Source organism: Lepidochelys kempii, chromosome 7 (genome assembly GCF_965140285.1).
Source record: "Lepidochelys kempii isolate rLepKem1 chromosome 7, rLepKem1.hap1, whole genome shotgun sequence".
NCBI classification, from domain to species: domain Eukaryota; kingdom Metazoa; phylum Chordata; order Testudines; family Cheloniidae; genus Lepidochelys; species Lepidochelys kempii.
The window spans coordinates 120,675,280-120,697,846 of record NC_136386.1 but is presented as its reverse complement, the minus strand read 5'-3'; the positions used below and the strand labels follow the sequence as shown (position 1 = coordinate 120,697,846).

General features: G+C 44.3%; 1 protein-coding gene across 7 annotated transcripts in view; it reads right to left on the bottom strand.

The window, feature by feature from the left end:
• SH3PXD2A (SH3 and PX domains 2A) overlaps window positions 1–22,567 on the bottom strand; it is a 394,865-nt gene that overhangs the window by 92,684 nt on the left and 279,614 nt on the right. For all 7 annotated transcript variants that reach the window (XM_073354456.2, XM_073354459.2, XM_073354458.2 and 4 more), the window contains one exon: window positions 10,280–10,411. In XM_073354456.2, the coding sequence (XP_073210557.1) occupies window positions 10,280–10,411 (132 nt within the window). The remainder of the gene's footprint in view (window positions 1–10,279; window positions 10,412–22,567) is intronic.

The following is a 22,567-nucleotide window of genomic DNA, read 5'->3' as shown; positions in this document are numbered from 1 at the left end:
GCAGAGAGGTTTTAAAAAGAGGGGTAACAGTGGCCAACCCCTACTAAACATCTCCACTGGTTTAATCACTGGTAGGTAAAAGCCACCTGTGTGCGCGTTATATATGTTTACAATTCCCTAGAGCGCTTCAAGGCTGGGGCAAACTCTTCCTATTAAGGCTTTAGATATAATCAAATGTCAATAATTTGTTTTCATGGTGCCTACAAAATGACAACGTTTTAAGAGTTTTGGCTCTTCATGGAAGAGGTGGGGGAAATCTTGTACAGACCTAAGTGTTCAGACAATAAGTTACTGTAGGCCATACTGTACTGTACAAGGCCTGAATGGCCAGGAACCAGATACAGAAAATTCTACGGGGTGCCCACTGCTGAACTGCTTCTCCTAAAGCTTCCCTCAAGAAGGTGGGAAAGTATTATGGAAAGACTGTAAGGCTGTGGACCCAGGGAATCCACAAGGAACTCCAACTCTGAAGATGCCAGAACCTACATGCTGGGAAAATGGGCTTACAGCCTTCACATTGCACCGTGATGACACCCACTAACAGCATCAAAAGTAGATGTTGGAGGGGGACGCGAGGGAGTTCCATCCTCATCTGGCAGCCACAAAGTCACTGCTCCGAAATCCATGAAGTCTTATGGGGAACAAGCAGCTCCCAGGCTCCAATTTCCTCCTGCCCCTCACTTACACCACCAAAAAAACCGCAAGCTGCTCTGACTGTGCAGATGGGCTTCCGAGAGCAGTTGTACCACACTGAGGTCCAATCCCCACTTGCGCAGAATTACAGCACTTCAGGCATTAATTCCATGATCCTCCTGTTACACAGGTTCGAGTGAAGCAAAGGAAGGGCCCTATTCATAGGACTGGAGTCTCGGGCACCTACTGAATACAGGAAAAAAGAAACCTACACAAATTTGGTGTTCAATACACTTGGTGACTTGCCACTAACAGCAGCCCTCTTCAGCTAGCTTAATAGGGTGTGTGCCACAGAAAGAGCTGAAGTCAGCTGAAACAGAGACAAACATTCAAAAGTCAAAATGTTTGACTTTAAATGCCTCCATAACAAGATAGAATTTGTATTCTGAGGAGTCTCTTCTGCACAAGCCAAGAGAGCAACAAACAAGACCATCAAGACGACGCTGGCAGTTTTAAGAAAATCATTTCAAGAATGAGTTTACTGTAAGAACTGTTTTTAAAATGAAGCAATGGAATTAAAGGTGCTCACAGCAGGGGAGGGTAGCGATATGTAGGATTTCCTTGGAGAAGCCAATGCTTTAGAACTTCCTGATCCCATCACCTCTTCTTCCATATCTCTATATTTTTGCCCCTCTTTAAATTTTGTTGGATAAGCAAATAGGAGTTAAAATTACGTGGGGAACAGTCACTAGCTTCCCTACCATAGACAGAGTTTACCCAAGGAATCCAAGAAAACACACATTAATAATCAAACATTAGTAAGGCTAGTTGTTATGCAGAGATGCACTGAGGCTGATCTAAATGGGTTATGCATCGTTCTGCATGGACCAACTCAAGCACCAAGCAGAACCCACGTCACTTTAACCATCATTCTGACTAACTGCTTAACTATGACCTTTTCTGCTAGTGCAGAGCATGCAACCAGGCAGTCCTGAGGGGAAGTGTTCCTAGTAAAAGTATTTGCAGTGCATAATAGTGATATCAGATAGCCATCTGTAACTATTAGAAGTTGATTAAACACCAAAGGGTGAGAGGAACTATGCACCACAATTCAAGGTAGCATGACTAGGACTTATGGGACTCAACCCATCAAAGAAAAATTTAGGTCAAAGTCACTGGAATACAGAAAAGCCTCCCAAGAGGAGAGAGAGGGGAACCACACATCACTGGTCACTTAAAGTTTGCACAATATCTTATCCTGTCTATTTGGAGAGCCAATCCATCACTGGCAGGGGAACAGACAAATCTCATGGTCACCAACATAAGAGTCCATTGTAATGCTAAGTCCTAAGATTCCATATTGTTCCATCTGACAGATGACATTAATCCAAGTATTTTAATTGATAAAAAATTGTAGGGCAAGAAGAACAATGTCTTCTCTATGTGGGATAGACTGAGAAAGCTTTTTCGTTTCATACCCCACCGCTCTAAGATTTCTGTTTTGTCCTCCTCTTGGTGCATTCCCTTCAGATCTTTGAATAAAAAAGAGCCATGTCAAAAAACCTCAGTTCTTGAGGGTGTTACACTAAGATGAAAAATATCAAGACTGTTGCACAATGAGACACCGTGACACATTCAAAATGAACGACTATCTTGCATCACACTGATTTCTCTTCTGAAATATTGGTAGTACTTTAAAGGTTGAACTGAGATCAAGGACTCATTTTGCAAGACACCATAAAAACAAAATAAAACAATATCACAAGACTATTGCACAACACTGGACCACCATAACACATTACACTCTGAATGTTCCTTGTGCACCACTCTTGTTTACCATTCGTCATATGGTGGTACCGGAACGGGCCAGCTGAGATCAGGGCCTTATGGCAGGCATTATAGAAACACACAGGAAGAGTTTCAGCCCCAAAGATTTACAGTCTAAGTAGACAAGACAAAGGAAGCATTATTATTCTCATTTTACAGATGGGGAACCAAAGCACAGAGCTTAAATAGCTTGACAAAGGTCTCAGAGGATGTCTGTGACAGAGGTGGGAACTGAATCCAGGTTTTATCCAGGTTTTAGTGCCTTTATTATCCCGGCACTCTCCAGTGTGGCACACAGAGCCAAGGCCACTAGTACTGCAATCACGAGACAGACACAAAGCAGCACTGAGCGTACTTTGGCCAAACACAGCCTAGACAGCTATAACAATGGATGATGCACAGAGAATCCATGTCCTCTAGCTGCTGGGCGCCTGAGCATTTAAAGAAAATGGAGGCAGATCTGCCTTCACTACTTAGGGCTGGAAGTCATCCCACATTTGCCAGCAATGTTCCCATTTTGAGGGCGAACTCCATCAGACTAGCCTGATCATCAAAATGATCCTACAATATATCTTAGAGCCTATGCAATATCATACCACGAGGCTTTTGTCTTGCAAGACATTAAAGGTGTTGAGCCTTGTTAAACTACCTGGTTTAGCCAAGCAGAGGCAGCCATAATGCAGACACGTCTTTCATTTACTCAAAAACTAGATCCTGCCTACCTCCACACAGTCCATAACTTTATCCTGACAAGGAGTTAGCAATTCTTGTCCACTGAGAGAACATATTTGCAACAGGTCCAGGTCATTCATCCCAAACACTGAAGTGTATTCTTTATCTTCCCCTTTCATAGAGTGACTGGACAACATCTCTAAGGAGTTAAATGAAATCTTAGCCATTTACCCAAGCCTGCACTTCAAGTGGGGACTCTAGTGGTGCTGAAGAAGGGGCCCACAAGTCTTTTCATACATTTAAGCACTTCTTGTGTCTATTTTTAAAGAGGCAGATTATTGATTATATTCCAGTAGCACTTAAAGGACCCACATGAGATCAGAGCTAGATAGTGCTAGGCACTCTACACATAGTAAAAGAGACAGTAAACTCTTCAGCATTAGGACTATCTAAATAGGACAGGCAGGCAACAGGGAGAGGGCAAATGGATGCACAGAGAGGTGAAGTGACTTGCCCAAAGTTTAACACAGCAGGTCAGCAGGAAAGTTGGGAATAGAAACCAAGTCTCAAGTCACAGTCCAGGAGCATATCCACTCGACCATACCATCTCTCATGAAACATGGACTGGAGAGTAAGCAGAGAACCAGCGAGCCCAATTTCCAGAAAAATGTGCAATTGCACTTGAAACAGTGTTTGCGGACACACGCGCTCAGTAATTCTGCATGCAAATGTATTACAGATGCAACCGGTGGATATGCAATTTTATAAGACACTGTGATAACTGCATTTGTGAGTTTGCATGCTGCTGCACGCCACAATTTTTCCAAGAATCCAGCGCTGCACCCAATTTACGTCAACAAAAAAGGTTACTTCTCTAAATAAATTGAAGAAACATTTTGGCTCTTTGCTTACTGTTCTCCAGTACTGTATTACACTGCAAGCTTGAAGACATATGTTTGCTAGTGTCTACGTAGCACTATTGGGTCCATGGCCATGGTTTCCCTCGTCTCTCTCTAGTCCTCACCCATTTCCTTCGCCTCCGTTTTGAAGATGTAAGGTCGTGGTGAAAACAGGAATATGACACAGAATTTTAGGGATGCAAGCCATAGCAAGTTATGAGGAAGGATCTGGAAGAGGAGTACAAGAATGTACAGCCCACCAAAAGAGGGAGGTTGTTCCAGGAGCAAAGGATAATGTGAAAGTGCCAGGTATCTTTGTATAAAAGATCTACCTGGGCTTCCGCTGACCTGTAGAACAGGGATAATGAACAGGAGAGGGGTGGAGCCTTGCCTGACTGTTCCTTGCTCCATATTCTATTCCTAGGGGCTAATCTGCCCTGTGCACAGATCATGGAATCACAGAAGATTAGGGTTGGAAGAGACCTCAGGAGGTCATCTAGTCCAGCCACCCACAGATGGGATGCACTGTGTCACATGGACAGGAACAAACAAAACCAAAAAAAAACCAACCAACCAACCCCCCCCACCCCAACAATCTAAGACTCTATTCTAGACTGCAATGGATGGGTTGTGGAGAAGGGAGAAGAGGGAGGCAGAAGGTCTCCATCTGAGAAGGCAAAATTTTCGTGGAGGCAGGCTCTCTTTAGTCTTAATGGACCCTTCCTTTATCTTTGTATAGTTTTCCTAATTAAGCCTGCATCCATCAAGAAGCAGAAGTGAACCTGTGCAATGATAAAGTAGAGTATATTGCTAGGTGTACACAAAATCCATTAACATTGTAGGGGACAACCATTAAGTCTTGGAATTCCTAGATTAGAAAGCCATTTGGAATGCAGACATTTATTAAGATAAAACTGAAACTTCATATTGCCACAAGATAATCTCCGCAAGCTACAAGAAAGGAGCAGTTTCCCTTGCCAAAAATTCCCTTGGGTCCCGATAAAATTACACTAGCCATAATAGGTTTACTTTACATATTGTGTGTAATAGAATACTGGAAATAGGTCTGCTGTTATGTAATTGCAAAGGAAACAGCCATGGGCTTGTTCAGGCCAGCTGAAAATGCCATCCCATGTTTCTACCACCAAAGTAAATCCCAATGGGTTATGTATAAAGAGCCCTCAATCCCACCCCTCTGATCAGGACAGAAAAGGAGGAAGAGCAGTATGGAAGGTGGTTGATAGTACACTTATACTTAAAGGCCTGTCAGGGTTTCCATTACAAATAGCATTGCCACAATTTATAACTTGACCATTTCAAGCCACATCCAAAACTTGGCAAGAATGAAGTTAGCACAAATCCAATTTTTTCCCCCCTCCTTCCTTTCTTTAAACAAAAGTTCTACACAGACTGATGCAGTCATTTGTACTGTGAAGACTGGCAAACAGCAGAAAGTTTGCTGCATGGGTTTTTTGGAGTGGTTAGTTTAAAAAAAGCCACACAGACCCAAAGAGAGAGTCAGCCTATCACAGAGCTCAGTTTTGAGCAACAACGTTCTGCAGGAAGATTTTACTACCATGCAGACTCCAAACATTTCACAGATGCAATCGTTGAGATGGAAAAGACAGTGCCTAGGAAACAGCTGTAGCTACAGTGAAGATTGATTTTGAATGTAAAGTGCTATAATTTTCTTTATGTACATACATACCTATGATGAATGGTAAAAAGGAAATAACTGCACATAGCAAGGGGAGACTATACCCCAAAGAGACCCATGGTAGGATAGGATAGCTTCCACTACACGGAACCCCAGAGGTCAGAGGAAGGTCTCAAGACAGATTTTTGTGCACCCCAGGTGGGCATTTACTTTAAGTACCCCAACATCCACAAAAGTAGACACTGATAGCCGCAGTGAAACTCAGCATGAAGTGACCCACAGGCTTGATAGAACGTGGCTGGAAGCGTCTCAAAATGTATTCAGGTGTCTCATTGACCTTGTATTGACATTGTGATATTAATAGAGGGGTTTTCAGGTTTACGACTTGGACATCTCTTGAACTTGCACCAGGCACAGCAATGAAGACGTTCTCTTACCAGACACTATATTTTACTTTGGTTGATAAAAAGAAAAATTAAATATTAGGTATGGACCCTAACCAAAGTTAGGGGTGTGGATGTGCCTAAACTTTAGGAAAGTTAAATTGCAAAGTTTGGATTCAAATTCCATCACTTGTCTATGGAAAAAATGTTGTTTTGAATGTTGTCTTTGACTATTTAAGTGCAACACACGATTACTCAGAGCGATAGCGGCCTTCCAATAGTCCTCAACTCTGCTGAGGTACCAAAGTAGTTTAGCATACACTATCCAGCATTGATCATTTGATGTGATGAGTGAGTTCAATGCCCATTAGGGTTGGGACAGGGGCTTGGTGCAGGAGGGGGTTTGGGGTGCTGGCTCCAGGAGGGGCTCAGGGCTGGGGTATGGCCTTCTGCTGGGTGCACTTAGCCTCGCTGCACCACCGACCGAGGTAAGGCAGGCTCCCTGCCTGCCAGGCCCCACACCACTCCCAAAGGGGCCAACGGGGGACCGGGGCAGCGGCATGTGGCTCTGTGCACTGCCCCTCTCTGCAGGCATTACCCCCAAAGCTTCCATTCGCCACAGTTCCCGGTTGCCGGCCAATGGGAGCTGCAGGGGCAGAGAGGGGCAGCACGCAGAACCACATGCCCCCCATTCCAGGGGCCGTGGGGGCCACTTCCGGGCGTGGCATCGGGCTGTGGCAGGCAGGGAGCCTACCTTAGCAGCAGGCAGCCCTGCTGCATGGCCGTGGCCGCAGATTGCTATCGACTGCGAGAGTCCGCAGGATTGACCTGTTGATCGCGATCGACAGGTTGGTGACCACTGCAAGAAGCTATGACTTCTGGCAAAGGACAATTAAAAACTGAAGCTTAGACAAGAATAAAATGGACAGCATCATATATAAAAAGCTTTACTTCAAAACTTTGACATGCAAGATACAGACCCATTCAGCTAATAGGGCTGCTTTGGGCTTTTTACTAAGGGACAAATGGTTTGTTTACCAGAGCTGCTCTCTCTCTTGGAGGGGAAAAAGCCATGAAACACTTGATACCACACAGAAATATCAACACACAATCCTATTCTGATTGCTAGGATTTTTCTTAAAAAGAACAATTACCTATGCATTTCATACCCAGATTTCCTAAAGCACCCTTAACACAGAGCCAGACGTATACTGTATGGGATTTTACATACTACACGATCAGTCTTTCATCAAAGGTAGTAGGAAAGCAGCAAAGATGTCTAATGCACTTGACAAGAAGTTCAGTCTGATAAAAATTTGAACCACACAGTTAACCACTATCCAATTGTTTGTGCATGTGGGCTGTTCAGAACTAACATCACTTCGAGTTAACCTAGTAAACCAGTCTGAATATTTCACCTGGACCAGAGGGAGAGAAGTGAACCTACCTGATGCAATCAGGATAGAATGAATCCAATTTGATTCTATTTTCCACACATTTATCAAAGGCACATATCTATGGACTGCACCTTTTTTAAAAAGGTCCAAGAATCCAATGGTCTTTGGGTTTGTGTAATCACACTGTCCTGAAGAAAATAATCCATACACCAACTAGTGATGGACAAGACGTTTTAGATAAAGTAAAGTCAAATCCAAACTATCAGCCACAACTCACCAGAATACGTGTGTGTGTGTGTGTGTGGTGGGGGAGATGGGAGGAGGAGGCGGGGAATGTTGTTTTGAGTTTGAAAGAAGTTTCAATTTATTTTTTGTTGGCTGCTTTTCTTTTCTGTGCAACTTCTCAGCTTTGTATTTTCAGCCAACTCTGAAAACCCAAGATTCCCTGGAAAAGGCCATTCCTGCGGGGTTTCCAGCCTGGCCCAGGCCAGGAGTTGCTGAAAAGTTTGAGCTGAGTTTTATTCTTAGGAAAGTGGCAGCCCAGTTTCTCAGCCAGGGATTTAGTCAAACATCCAGACCTAAGGATGCTCGCCCACCACTAATCATCAACTACCTCTGTTCTACAGGAGAGGGACTATAAAACTACTCCAGTGTTTCCGAGTCTTCTTAGGTCCGAGACCGAAGACCCCTTTATTCAAAGTCAAAAACCTTTACGTACCCCTTTCTTTTATACATACTATAAAAGTGTCAAAAAATGTATCAACACTAAGCCTCTAAAAAGTTGTGTGTGGGCTTTGAGACATTGGCATGGAATACTTGACCATGTAGAGGAAGAGTGTGCAGGAAATAGGGGAGAGGGATTTCCCTTGCTTCATGTTGTAATACTTTTTTTTTTTTTTTTTTAAAAAAGCGTTCAGCTCTTTGCAAACCCCTCCCTGCCCAATTGGCTTTCATGACCCTCCTGGGGGTAACAACCCACCCGACTATTCTATTGGACTTTACAGATGATTATTTAAGAAGGGACTTTAACCCTAATCCTGGTGATATTACTTCAGTGAGTAAATGGAGCATGATATGGCTCTAAAAAGGCACCTTTTCATAGAGTTGCTTACGGCTGTTACTCTGAAACTTTTCTGACCATGTAATCTCACTTAACATTGACATTCCACCTTAGCAACAACCATGATCTTCAATACCATATGAACTGTGTTTCCTTGGCAAAACAGGAAAGGCTGAATTGGAATTCCATTCCCCCCCCCCTTCACTTGAAACCAGATACCTTTGAATTGTTGAACAGTCCAAATCCCCATGGTGGTTATATTTGGAATCCAAAATAGAGGAGAATGCATCATAAAGGTGAAGGAGAGTTGCCACAATAAGGGGTCTACATACTGCCCTTGGGATGCACATGGGTAACTCCCACCACTCTCTGGGAGCTAGCGCATTGGATAATTAACAGAACCCCTATCTTAACACAATCAGCAGAGCAGCAATTTTATGGCATCTTTTTCCTCCTTCACCCATGATCACCTTTTAATTAGGTAGATATGTGCTTTGGCCTCCTTACTAGTTTTGCAAAAGCACACAGTACTGTATGCCCAAAAGACCATATGGCTTCACTAGCAAGCATCTGTGTGTTTTACACACCCCCCCCCCCTTTAACACCGCTCTAAGTCACCTAGCAGGCTAACTGTTCCTTGAGTGCATCACTCGCCTTCTGTAAAGTTGTGGCACTGCTGTCCAGTGAAAATATTCACCTTCAGAATGTACGCACTCCCTCCATACCAGTCTGGAGGGATGTTTGACAGATCAGGACATTTCTCTGTTAAAGCCTGATCCTTTGGCATCCACAACTCCCACTGCTGTCAATGAGAGCTGCTGGTGTTCGTCTCTGACGATTAGGACCTTAGTCTGTGAGTGTACCTAGTCGTCTGCAATGGCTCCTCTGGGCAAAACATGAGAAAAATAGGTCTTTGAACCCAAAATCTTTGGCAACCGTTTTGTTTTGATGCATGAGGGGGACGGGGGCACATGCAGAAGCAAGCAAATGGGCATGAGGCTAGCCAACAGTTAACTCTTTCAGCGCTGCAAATGGACACATAGCTTCTGAAGCATTTCATTAGCCTGGCTGGAAAACAGACTTCCAGGAGGCAAAGCCACCACACATCAACCTTTAACCAAATCACCTGCCAAAATTTCATTTTCTGAATGGTAACACTGGTTATTCTAAGGGCAGCATAAGGGAATTTCAGCCTACATTGCTAGCAGGGAGGCTCCCATTCTTTGCCTGAAAAAGGCCACACCAATACTTTTTGCAAGTAGCAATTTTAAAGTTTTACTGAATCTACGTAGTGTCTCATCCCTTTTACGTTTTGGGCCAACAGTTGAGCTATCAAGCCAAGTCTTCATCCCAGAGTAAGTTTTAACAGCTGTATATAAATCTCCCCCCCCCGCCCCCGAAACAGTTGTTAGTAATGGAAATGCTGACAGACCCTCCCCCCCAGAAAAAAAAAAGTCACAGCAGGGCAACGTATTATTCTAATAAGTATGCGCACAAGCTGTGGATCCTTCTCTCCTCCCGCCTTAGTTTTCTGTTAATGTACATTGGCTAATTAACAAACAAGCTTACGAGACATTCTTACAGCAGAAGGCAACATTTTGGCCCCCCGCCCAAACCAACAGGGGGAAATGTCAACATCCTCAGCCAGACAAGACCAGATGGAACTAATGTATAGTGACATGAAATGATGAGAGAATGAAGGGAACGAACCACCAAACTATTAGAGAGAAAAATAGGTACAAGTGTCTCACCGCTTTCGTTTTTCTCTATTACGTCCACGACTTCCCCAGCCTGAAGGCTGATCTCAGAGTTCTCCTGTTTCTCATAGCTGGACACCACCACATATTGCTCCAGGATCATGGGTTCAGAACTAGCATCAGCACCTGGGGAAGGGAAAAAGCAAGCTGTAAGCCAGCTTCCAGCCATGGCTCCTCGAGAGCGACCGCCGTCCATCCAATTCATGATAGGCCAATTTGTCACCACCGTCAAGCCAATCAGAACAAAACCTTGGCTCGCAGCATATCCCCAAATGGCTGGCCATATAGAAACAGCTTCCTCTGGCCCACAACCCAGCAGCACAGAGGAACATTAGAGAGGAAGAAAAAAAAAGTTTAAAGCATAGTGAATTAATCAAAGTTTCATGACGGATTCTGAAAATAAACCTCTTCCCAACATGGTTGCCACAATCCTTGTCCCCATTCAGATAGAAAAATCCAGGGTAGAAGCAGCATAAATCCACAGCAGAGCTATTCCCCCCCAGGAAACCAAAAGAAAAAATAAACAGTTCTCCCCTCGGAGGCTCAGCTCCTTCTCCACTCTTGAAGGCTTGAGCTGTAAGTCAAGAGGGGGCTGTGGATGCCAATCATATTCGTGTGCACTGCAGCCCTTAAATAGAAACACATGAGCAGGACTGACTAAGGGAAGGGGTGGAGGAAGGGAACGAGTGAGGGGAGGGCAGAGAGACTGTTTACTTGAAACAGAAAAGTCACAGCGCCAGATTCTTATTAAGACAGACACCCCTCCACAGCCTTTTCCAAGCATTTTGCACAATCGTCCAAAAAAAAAAAAAATCCTCCAATTATAAGAGAAGATGCAGAACTCCACATACTGCCTTGTACGAGATGAACAGCGGAAATCTTTACACAGTCTGATTTCTCTCCCTTCCAATGTTTTTTTTTTGTTTGTTTGTTTTTTTTGTTTTTTAAGAAGTTTGCAATCTAGCATGAAATGCTTTAATTATTTCATCTTCTCCATGCTGGACTTTTCAACCAGCAGGAGATATTTCTTCCCTATTCCTGCACATTCCCTCCTACCCTCCCTGCCCCCCACCCCCAAACCCACCAGCATCCCTCTGATTGGTTTCTTTTGGTTTTCTGAATAATGCAAATCATATGTTTTAAAGCCGAGCTAGAAGACAGGAGTGTTCCCCCGCCAGGGATGGAGGGAGAGTTCTCTGCCATGTAGCAAGCTGCAGGAGATGCAAGAATCTCCTTAACTCATCACTCAACTGCAACATCAACAAAGCACACAGGGCCACGCAACTGCCAAACGGACAGACACAGGAAAGCTCTGCATACACACCACTGCAGAGAGAAAGGCTATGAATGCATTTTTAATGCAACAGTTCCTGTTTTAATTAAAAAAAAGGACGCTATCCTTTTGATGTAGATCAAGGATCACCTTGTTTAGAGACACTAGACAAGGGATTCTCAAAAGTCATTGCACCCACGACCCCCTTTTGACAACAAAAATTACTACATGACCCCAGGAAGACAGGGGCTGAAGCCCAAGGGGTTCAGCCACAGGTGCGGGGGGGCCTGTAACCTGATTTCCACTAACCGGGGCTGAAGTACTCTGGCTTTGGCTTCAGCCCTGGGTAGTGAGGCTCTGGCTTCCACTTCGTCCCCAGCAAGTCTAATGCCAGCACTGGCAACCCCTTAAAACGGGGTCACGACCCACTTTGGGGTCCTGACCCACAGTTTGAGAACCACTGCACTAGCCATAAGAAACATTTGACAAAGCTGCAATAGATTGGAGTCCTAATGTGTTAAGCACTCTGTGTAGCAGAGATTCCTGTTGTAATCTAAAGAAACAAGACAGGCAAAAGGTGAGGTGGGAAAGTGGGGCAAAAGAACTCTCCCAAGGGTCATACAATGGGTCAATGGCAGAACTGAGATAGAATCCAGGACCTCTTGAGTCCCAGTTCAATGCCCTATCCACCAGACGACCACGCTCTTTCTGCTCTGTTGGGAGGTCAAGGTAATCAGTGGAATATTTAAATCAACTCTCTCCAGCCAGGCAGATCACAATCAGCACAGTACTTAAGTGCCTGCACATCCATCTTTCCCCCAATTTAGTATGTAATTTGATCCTACAGACAAAGTTAGGCCTAAAAATTTCCCTTTCCTTTCTTCTGGCAGGTACCTACTGCCTTATCCAAAGGCCACTAGTCCAGTCTTTTCCTGAAGCAGGAATACTGATTGCCTCTCTTTGGCCCAGATTTAAGAGGTTCAGAATAAAATTCCTTAAGAGTGTCCAGCTAAACTCACACAACATACAGAGTCCCACAGCAATTTTTCAGTATATTTTAAGAAGAGTGTTTTCTTGCTAGTGAATTTTCTGCTCACAAAAGCAATGAGCGGAGTATCATCAAGAACAGGGTGATTGACTCCTTATGTGCCTATCAATAATACGTAGGGCAAAAAGCTGTGTGATGATAGGGGACTTCAGTTTGAAAGATATATACTGTAGGTTTCGGGTTGCAAGTATAACACATCTTTGGAATGTCTAAATATTAGATAGGACACATTTCCTAATGCAATAGCGTTGCAGCCAACACGGGGGAATTCTACACTAGACCAGTTTTGACAGATAGAGGAACTGATCACAGAACTAGAAGTTAATGGTAACGTAGGTACAAGTGATCATGACTGCAAATTTATACATGTGATCAAAACAGAACAGAGTTTAGACCAGTGATTATTTACACACACACACACACACACACACACACACACCTTTAAAAAGGAGCATTGTCACAAAACTGAAAGCTATTATGAATCCAATCTGGGAGGAAGAATTTAATCAGAAAAATGTGAATGATAATTGGGAATTATTTAACAACACTTTACAAGATGCTCCAAAAGCCACAATCGAGGCAGAAGACTGTGAACCTACTGGTTAAAAAGACCAACCTGGTTTAGAGGGGAAGTAAAGGCAGCTATAAAAAAATTATATAACCAATGGAAAAAAGGGGAAGATAATAGTAATGAATATAAATCAGAAGTTAGAAACTTTGATAAGGAAAGCAAAGGGACACATATCTATAGCCATCAGAGTTAAGGACAATAAAAAAAATCTCCCTTTTTAAAGTAGATTAAGAACAAAAACACCCCAACAATGGTACTGCTTCATTACTAGGAGAAATAGCAGGATGACCAATAAGAACAAAGTAAAAAAAGTATTCAATAAATACTTCTTTTCTGTATTGGGGGGACTGATATAGTCATATCAGATGACACTCCTTCCATTCCATTAGTATTTTTTGGGGGGGGGAGAGGAGTGGGGGTGTTAAAAACAGCAGCAATTGAAGTTAGACATTATTTAAAATCAGCAGGGCCAGATAACCTGCATCTGAGAGTTTTAGAAGAGCTGATTAGGAGCTGTGGACCATTAATCTTAAATTTTCACTAAGTCCTAGAACAGTGGAGAAGTTCCAGAAGACTGGAAGAAAGCGAATATTGTGCCAATTTTTAAAAAGGAGTAAATGGGATGACCTGTGTAACTATAGGCCTGTCAGTCTGACACTGATCCCAGGCAAGATAATGGAGTGACTGATGTGGGACTCTATATTATTCTCCTTTAATTTTTTATTAATAAATTAGTGAGAATCAACATGGGTTTATGGAAAACAGATTGTCAAACTAACTTGATACCTTTTGATGAGGTTACAAGTTTGGTTGACAAAAGTAACAGTGTTGACGGAATGTATTTATTCCTGTAAGGCACTGGACTTGATACTTCATGACATTTTTATTTTTATTAAAAACTAGAAAGATATAAAACATGGCACACATTAAAATGCATTAAAAGCTGACTGATAGGTCTCAAAATGTAACTGTAAAAAGGTAACAGTCATCACGCAGATGTGTTTCTAGTGGGGTCCTATAGTGATTGGTTCTTGGCCCTATGCTATTTAAGCATTTTATGTTTTCAGCCAAGTCATTAATAAAAACACCACTGAAAGTTTGTAGATGACAAAATATTGGGGGAAGTGGTAAATACTGAAGAAGGGTCACTGATTCAGAGCAATCTGGACTGGGCACAAGCACACAATGTGTGTTTTAATATGCCTAAATGTAAATTCATGCAACAATGATCAAAGAACGTAGGCCATACTCACAGGATGGGCAACTCTCCTGGGAAGCAGCAACTCTGAAAAAGATTTGGGAGTCCTGCTGGATAATAAGCTGACCATGCACTCCCAGTGCCACAGCAGAGCCCACAGAGCCAATTCGATCCCAGGATGCATAAATAAGGAAATCTCGTGTAGGAGCAGAGGTTATTTTACCTCTGTATTTGGCACTGGTGCAATCACTGATGGAATCTTATGTCGACTTGAGGGATTCAAATCATAGAATCATAGAATATCAGGGTTGGAAGGGACCCCAGAAGGTCATCTAGTCCAACCCCCTGCTCGAAGCAGGACCAATTCCCAGTTAAATCATCCCAGCCAGGGCTTTGTCAAGCCTGACCTTACAAACCTCTAAGGAAGGAGATTCTACCACCTCCCTAGGTAACGCATTCCAGTGTTTCACCACCCTCTTAGTGAAAAAGTTTTTCCTGATATCCAATCTAAACCTCCCCCACTGCAACTTGAGACCATTACTCCTCGTTCTGTCATCTGCTACCATTGAGAACAGTCTAGAGCCATCCTCTTTGGAACCCCCTTTCAGGTAGTTGAAAGCAGCTATCAAATCCCCCCTCATTCTTCTCTTCTGCAGGCTAAACAATCTCAGCTCCCTCAGCCTCTCCTCATAACTCATGTGTTCCAGTCCCCTAATCATTTTTGTTGCCCTTCGCTGGACTCTCTCCAATTTATCCACATCCTTCTTGTAGCGTGGGGCCCAAAACTGGACACAGTACTCCAGATGAGGCCTCACCAATGTTGAATAGAAGGGAACGATCACGTCCCTCGATCTGCTCGCTATGCCCCATCTTATACATCCCAAAATGCCATTGGCCTTCTTGGCAACAAGGGCACACTGCTGACTCATATCCAGCTTCTCGTCCACTGTCACCCCTAGGTCCTTTTCCGCAGAACTGCTGCCTAGCCATTCGGTCCCTAGTCTGTAGCTGTGCATTGGGTTCTTCCGTCCTAAGTGCAAGACCCTGCACTTATCCTTATTGAACCTCATCAGATTTCTTTTGGCCCAATCCTCCAATTTGTCTAGGTCCTTCTGTATCCTATCCCTCCCCTCCAGCCAACACCCACATATTATTCACTGACATCTGAGCCAGAAGACAGATGCTAGAGGAGAAGCTTTGCCAGCTGAATTGAAAAAAGAAGTGTCATTTCATGAAGCAGCATTTAGAGGCCTGTTCCTTAACTCCAGATACAGAAGTCAGATCTGGCTACAACAATTAAGTGTCGGATATGCAACATCTTGACGTCCTTCATCCACAGGTTAAATAGTTAATAAGCTCTTCAGTCAAGCAGAGAAAACAATCCAGTGACTATAAACTGAAGCTAGATCTATTCAGAATGGAAATAAGGTGTAAATTTTTAATGGAGAGAGTAATCAATCATTGGAACTGGGTCGATTCTCTGTCACTGATCATTTTAAATCAAGATGGTATTCTAAAAGATCTATTCTAGGCATGATTTTGAGGAAGTTCTATTAGACTATTATAGAGGTCCCTTCTGGCCTTGGAATCTCTGAAGTCCAGTGCAGGTAAGTGCTATGCAAAATGTCATGTCATGTACCTCAGACCAGATCTGCAACACTGCCTGCTGTTCTAATCCTAGGCCCACAAACAAGTGTGCCAACTGCACCTCTATCCTGACTGACAGTAACCTCTGCTAATCAGGCTCAAGGCTCCACTGGAAGAGAGTCCATCAATCATAAAGACGTATGCCTAAATTCCATGGTGGTTTTCTAACATGAAGCAATATCCACAGGGGACTAGGATGAAACCACAAAACACAGTCACTTACAATCTAGTCAATATCAGAAACTTGGTAGCCTCTCAGATATTAGATGCTACTGCAGGACTGTACTTTGGTAGGAAAGTTACAAGAATATTAGAAAAAAAAAGTACAATATTTAGTCAAGCTACATCACATCTACTTCAAAATAAAATATTTCTTCAGACCATCAATGTTTAGTTAAAAGACAAAAGTCCAACACACTCTTGAGTCCAGTGGCAGGAATGGTAGCCATTATGACAACCATCCCTGCTGGATACAAACAGAACAGGGCTGCTTCAGGTTACGCTGTACATCGGCCAACACCCATATATTATTCACGGACATCTGAGCCAGAAGACAGATGCTAGAGGAGAAGCTTTGCCAGCTGAATTGAAAAAAGAAGTGTCATTTCACGAAGCAGCATTTAGAGGCCTGTTCCTTAACTCCAGATACAGAAGTCAGATCTGGCTACAACAATTAAGTGTCGGATATGCAACATCTTGACGTCCTCCATCCACAGGTTTGAAACCTGGTAGTTCATCCTTCCAAGGTAGATACTGTAAATCAAGCCTTAAGTGGCTTGATTGATGTGGATCTAGCTTAGGGCTTGCGTACACAGTCCTGGCACAGAGCGCTAGTGGGGTATGATTTGTAAAGCATTCCAACATGTGGTGCCCTAACTTGCCTGCTAAAGAGATACCTAGTGCACAATGCTTTACAAATCGCACCCTCTGGTGCACTTTGCTGCCCTGTGCAAACAAGCCCTTAGTTAGTACAGCTATTGGCACAATACAAGTTGATAAAAAAGGAGACTTTTGAAACAGGCCTGTTTAAAAAAAAGTGTGCTATGGGACCTCTAATGAGGGTGATGGATCCCATATGTCTGTGACCTTGGACGAAAATTTCCCCTTCCCTCTACTGTTGTGTACAGCATCAGCTGCTGTCCTCCAACCCAGAAGTGGATGCATTTCAAGACGCATTTCATTTACATCCAGCCTGCAGAGGGCCAAGTGGCTTCAACTTTTTGACTTCAATGGGAGAGAAGAGTACTCAGCACCTTGCAGGCCTGGGCCCATTGTTTGTACTCTGGGACTCCTTCACAATAGGCTACAAAAGAAATATTTCCCTCAGTAACATTTACAAGGGGGTGCTAAAGAGGCGAGACAGCCCGTTCCCAAAACCAAAGCCAGAGATGCTTTCTTGGTAGTAAAAGCCACAGCCAGCTTACATTCCTTCTTCTTGCATGTCAAAAGACCCAATGGTTCCCTCCCCAGATCCCCATTAATGATCTGGAGGATGGTGTGGACTGCACCCTCAGCAAGTTTGCAGAGGACACTAAACTGGGAGGAGAGGTAGATATGCTGGAGGGTAGGGATAGGATACAGAGGGCTGTAGACAAATTAGAGGATTGGGCCAAAAGAAATCTGATGAGGTTCAACAAGGACAAGTGCAGAGTCCTGCACTTAGGACGGAAGAATCCCATGCACCGCTACAGACTAGGGACCGAATGGCTAGGCAGCAGTTCTGCAGAAAAGGACCTAGGGGTTACAGTGGACGAGAAGTTGGATATGAGTCAGCAGTGTACCCTTGTTGCCAAGAAGGCCAATGGCATTTTGGGCTGTATAAGTAGGGGCATTGCCAGCAGATCAAGGGACGTGATTGTTCCCCTCTATTCGACATTGATGAGGCCTCATCTGGAGTACTGTGTCCCGTTTTGGGCCCCACACTACAAGAAGGATGTGGAAAAATTAGAAAACGTCCAGCGGAGGGCAACAAAAATTATTAGGGGACTGGAACACATGACTTATGGGGAGAGGCTGAGGGAACTGGGGATGTTTAGTCTTCAGAAGAGAAGAATGAGGGGGGGATCTGATAGCTGCTTTCAACTACCTGAAAGGGGGTTCCAAAGAGGATGGCTCTAGACTGTTCTCAGTGGTAGCAGATGACAGAACAAGGAGTAATGTCTCAAGTTGCAGTGAGGAAGGTTTAGGTTGGATATTAGGAAAAACTTTTTCACTAGGAGGGTGGTGAAATACTGGAATGTGTTACCTAGGGAGGTGGTGGAATCTGCTTCCTTAGAAGTTTTGAAGGTCAGGCTTGACAAAGCTCTGGCTGGGATGATTTAGTTGGGGATTGGTCCTGCTTTGAGCAGGGGGTTGGACTAGACCGGCAAGCAGGGGGAGAGAAACACAGAATCTGCTTGATGAACCAAGATATTATTTCCACCTTCACAAACTCCTTTGATCTCAGCCTGTAGGCCCCCCCAGCAGGATGCATATTTCAGAACAGCAGTGAAGAGTCTGCTTGCCTGTGAGATTATTTTCATCTTGTGGTCTGTTTCCTGGTGAAAGACTTGAGTATGCCAGTTCTCTCCATAGGGCTCAGCTTTACAATACAGCTGGGATGCCGAGGTGAGGATTGGGTGAAGTCACCCTCCAGGGACTGGGTAATAGTCTCATTAGAGCTTGCCTGTACCACTCTTTCAAACAGATGGCTTGCTGCTAAGTGACATATCTCCAACCTGTCCCCCAGCCCAAGCAGGAGAGCATAGCTACCTCTGCAGCTCTCAGTGACAGAGACCTACTACTGACCTCAAGTCTCCTAGGTAAAAATGCAGGCCAGTATTACCAAGCCAGTTCTTCTCTGCTGTGTTGCAATAGCCAACATACTATGTTCTGCAATGGCCAATCATTTAAACCACTCACAGGACACAAGGTTGTCTGGCTATGGAAATTTGAGAACCCTGATCTTTGCCAAAGTATTTTGCTATCAGGCCTATAAAATGTGTCAGCTCTTTTAATCCATATCATGCATGGTTTTCATAATGCCCTTTTAGGATCATCATGTACCAAGTGTTTACAGATCCTGATTATAAGAATTAATATAAAACTGAGCAGTAAAATCTTTCAAGAGAAGCCAAACGGAAATGGTCAGCAAGCACCCTTTAAACAGGATTTTTAGTGAAGTAGCAGATAGTGTTGTTATTTTAGGGATCTCTTTAGCCCTTCTGGATACAACTATCATTTAACTCAGGGGTTCTAAACCTCTTTTCTTTCTGAGGCTCCCCCAACATGCTAGAAAACTTCCACGGCCCACTTATGTCACAACAACTGTTTTTCTGCATATACAAGCCGGGGCCGGCATTAGGCGGTAGCAAGAAGGACAATTGCCTGGGGCCCCATGCCACAGGAGCCCCCATGAAGCTACACCGCTCAGGCTTTGGCTTCAGCCCCGGGCTTCAGCCCCATGCAGTGGGGCTTTGGCTTTCTGCCCTGGCCCCAGCAAGTCTAATGCCAGCCCTGCTTGGCAGATGCCCTGAAACGTGCTTGCGGCCCCCTGGACCACTGGTTGAGAACCACTGATTTACCCCATACAAGTTTTCTTCAAGGTATCTGGCAGTATGTACAGTGGGTGCCATTAAACTGTCACTAGTTTCCACATGAGTTGGATCTTGGTGCTGTCCTATACTGAGGAAGTAATAACTCTAGAGTCTCAGATCCAGCATCGTAGCAACTTAATAAACTTGGAACCTTTAAAAAAAAAAGAAAAAGAAAAAAGGTAACCCCGTCCGCATCTTTGGAAACTGTTACAGGGGAGTTACAAACTGCAGCTGCCTTTCTCTCACCTCCCCCCCACCCCGACACCCCTACCTGTATTTCTTCACCAACACCAGCCCCTACCAAGATTTATTTTTAATTAAAAATGGTTCCAATGCCAAAAGCCTCCCCGACCCTTTAGTTTCTCTAAGGAAAGACCAGGACCATCTACGCTGCATTTCTCATGTTAAGAGCTAGCAGATTTGGGGGCATCCATTGAGGCTGTTCTCGCTTGCTTCAACCCTTCCCTAAAATCTTAAGTGGGGTGGGGATGGGGACTCATCCAAGACCTAGAAATCATCCATGTGTGTGTAGACATATTAAAAAAAAAAAAAGTTACAATACACTTGAGGAACACTTAGCATTGTTGCAGCCAGACTCGATCTTCACAGCGGAGACATGTCTGAGGGTGGCCCATTGATGAAGTTAGTCAGCTATTGCACATCAGTTAATGACCACGTATGGTTAAAGGGCCAGATTTTCAGAAGTGTGCAAACCCTCAGCATCTCCCTTTCATCCCAGTGGAAGCAACTGACGAGTTTTGAAAAAAAAAAAAAAAAAAATATCCAGCCATAGGAGTTCAAAGCATTTTACCAGAAGAGCCCTTTAAATACTGTACATGAAGCCTTGATTCATACACAGATCCTTTCCCAACCTTCTTAAACACAGTCCATGCCCACGAGAGCGTCCAGCTCTCCCCTTTCTCACATATTCATGTTGGTTTTCAGTTCAAACTTTCTCCCCAGAGTTCCTTCCTTTTGACTGCTCCCCCCACTCCTACCTAAGCACCTACTCATAAGATAGGGTGTTTCAGGCATATATTGCCAGCTTGTTACAGCCTGCCTGGGTCTTCAGTGAATACAATTTAGCAAAGATGCAGATGTGCTAACTTTTTAAGCATATACAGAATTACAGGAGTTTGTAGTGGAAGACATCCCTTGCATTTAGGCAGGCTAGCCAACCCCTCGCTACCACAGAATTGATGTACTGTAGGGAGCTTCTAACGCTTTGCCCCATCCTCTCCAGGCAAAGGTGCTTCCAAACACTTCCCTTGGAGTCTATACCAGCCTAAGATCTGGCATTCCCCTCACTCCCCCTCCATATAAACCCTACCTTTGCTACTCCTGGGGGCATTCTGCACCACGGCACCATGCAGAATTTTGCAGAAATTGTTGTGCGCAGTTTCTTTTTCCCACCCCCACAGAAGTGGTCTGCAATGCTGCTAGCAGCCACTAGTGGCCACTGGACTTGGCCGAGCCCAGCTTGCACACAGAAGACACTGCTGAGGGGTAGGAGAGGGAGCTAGAGGAGGGGTTCTCAAACTGGGGGTCGGGACCCCCCAGGGGGTCATGAAGCTATTACCTGGGGGGTCCAAGCGGTCAGCCTCCACCCTAAACCCTGCTTTGCCTCCAGCATTTATAATGGTGTTAAATAAATTAAAGACATGTTTTTAATTTATAAAGGGGGGGGATTGCACTCAGAGGCTTGCTATGTGAAGGGGGTCACCAGTAAAAAAGTTTGAGAACCACTGAGCTAGAGGGTTTCTGGCAGCAGTTCCCAGCATGCCCTGAAGGAAGGGGAGTGGGGCATGCAGGAAACTCCTTGCAAGCCAGGGACCGAGCATCAGGCTATTTCTCCCTCTGGATCCCTGGGCTGGGGGGTAGGGGAGGGGAAGGAAGGGGACAGGTGTCTGGGCAAGCGGGGGGCCCTGCAAGTGGGCTCTCGGGGGAGGGGTTGTGGGTGTCTGGCCTCCTGGCTGCGCTCTGTGTGTGTGGGGGAAACAGAGGGCAGAGAAACAGGAACCGGGTTGTCATACGGGTTTCTTTAACTCTTTATTCCTCACAGAGCGTGTGTGTGTGTGCCAGACATACTTGCTTCCAGCTATTTTGAAATAAAATTACCAAATAATTGAAACTGGTGAGATTATGTGGTGTTATTTTGGCAAATAAAAATTTGCCCAGTTTTAAACTATTGTGCGCAGAATTTAATATTTTGGTGCAGAATGCCGTCAGGAGTCATTTACATGTCAGGAGTACCCTCTGAAGCAGTGCCACCAAGACACTGTTGGAAGTTGTGCACCCGCATCACAGGAGGAGCACGGTCTAGAAAGAAAACTGGGTAGATAAAAGTTTGGTGTTGGATTCCCCCCCCCCACCTCCCAGCATAAATTTATGGGCCACACAAAACATTCATTTCTTTCACAGGTCTTCTCCTAAAAGGCCCCACTGCGTACACTGCCCTCATCAGAATATATGGCTTGTTTACCAGGCAATGCTATAGCAGAATAATTATTCCACTACAGTTATGGCAGTCAATTTTCCCAAGTAGACAAGCTCTATTAGGTATAAAAACCTAGAGGAGATAGAGATGAAAGTGGAAAAGCAGCTAACCAAAGCCAGGGAAGGAGACATTTAAAAGAAAGAACAACACTTCACAGTGGTCGAAACTAAGGCCTGGGCTACACTGGGGGGCGGGTTTCGAACTAAGATACTCAACTTCGACGTCAGTTACACAAATGGTGTAGCTGAAGTATCTTGGTTTGAGTTACCTGGCCATCCTCATGGCGGCAAGTCAACCACGGTTGCTCCCCCGTCAACTCCGCTTTCTCCTCCTGCCGAGGTGGAGTACAGGCCTCGATTCGGGGATCAATTTATTGCATCTAGATGAGACGCAAATCGATCCCTGATAGATCGATCACCACCCACCAATCCGGTGGGTGGTGAACCCATACCCTAAGAGGGGACAGACCATCT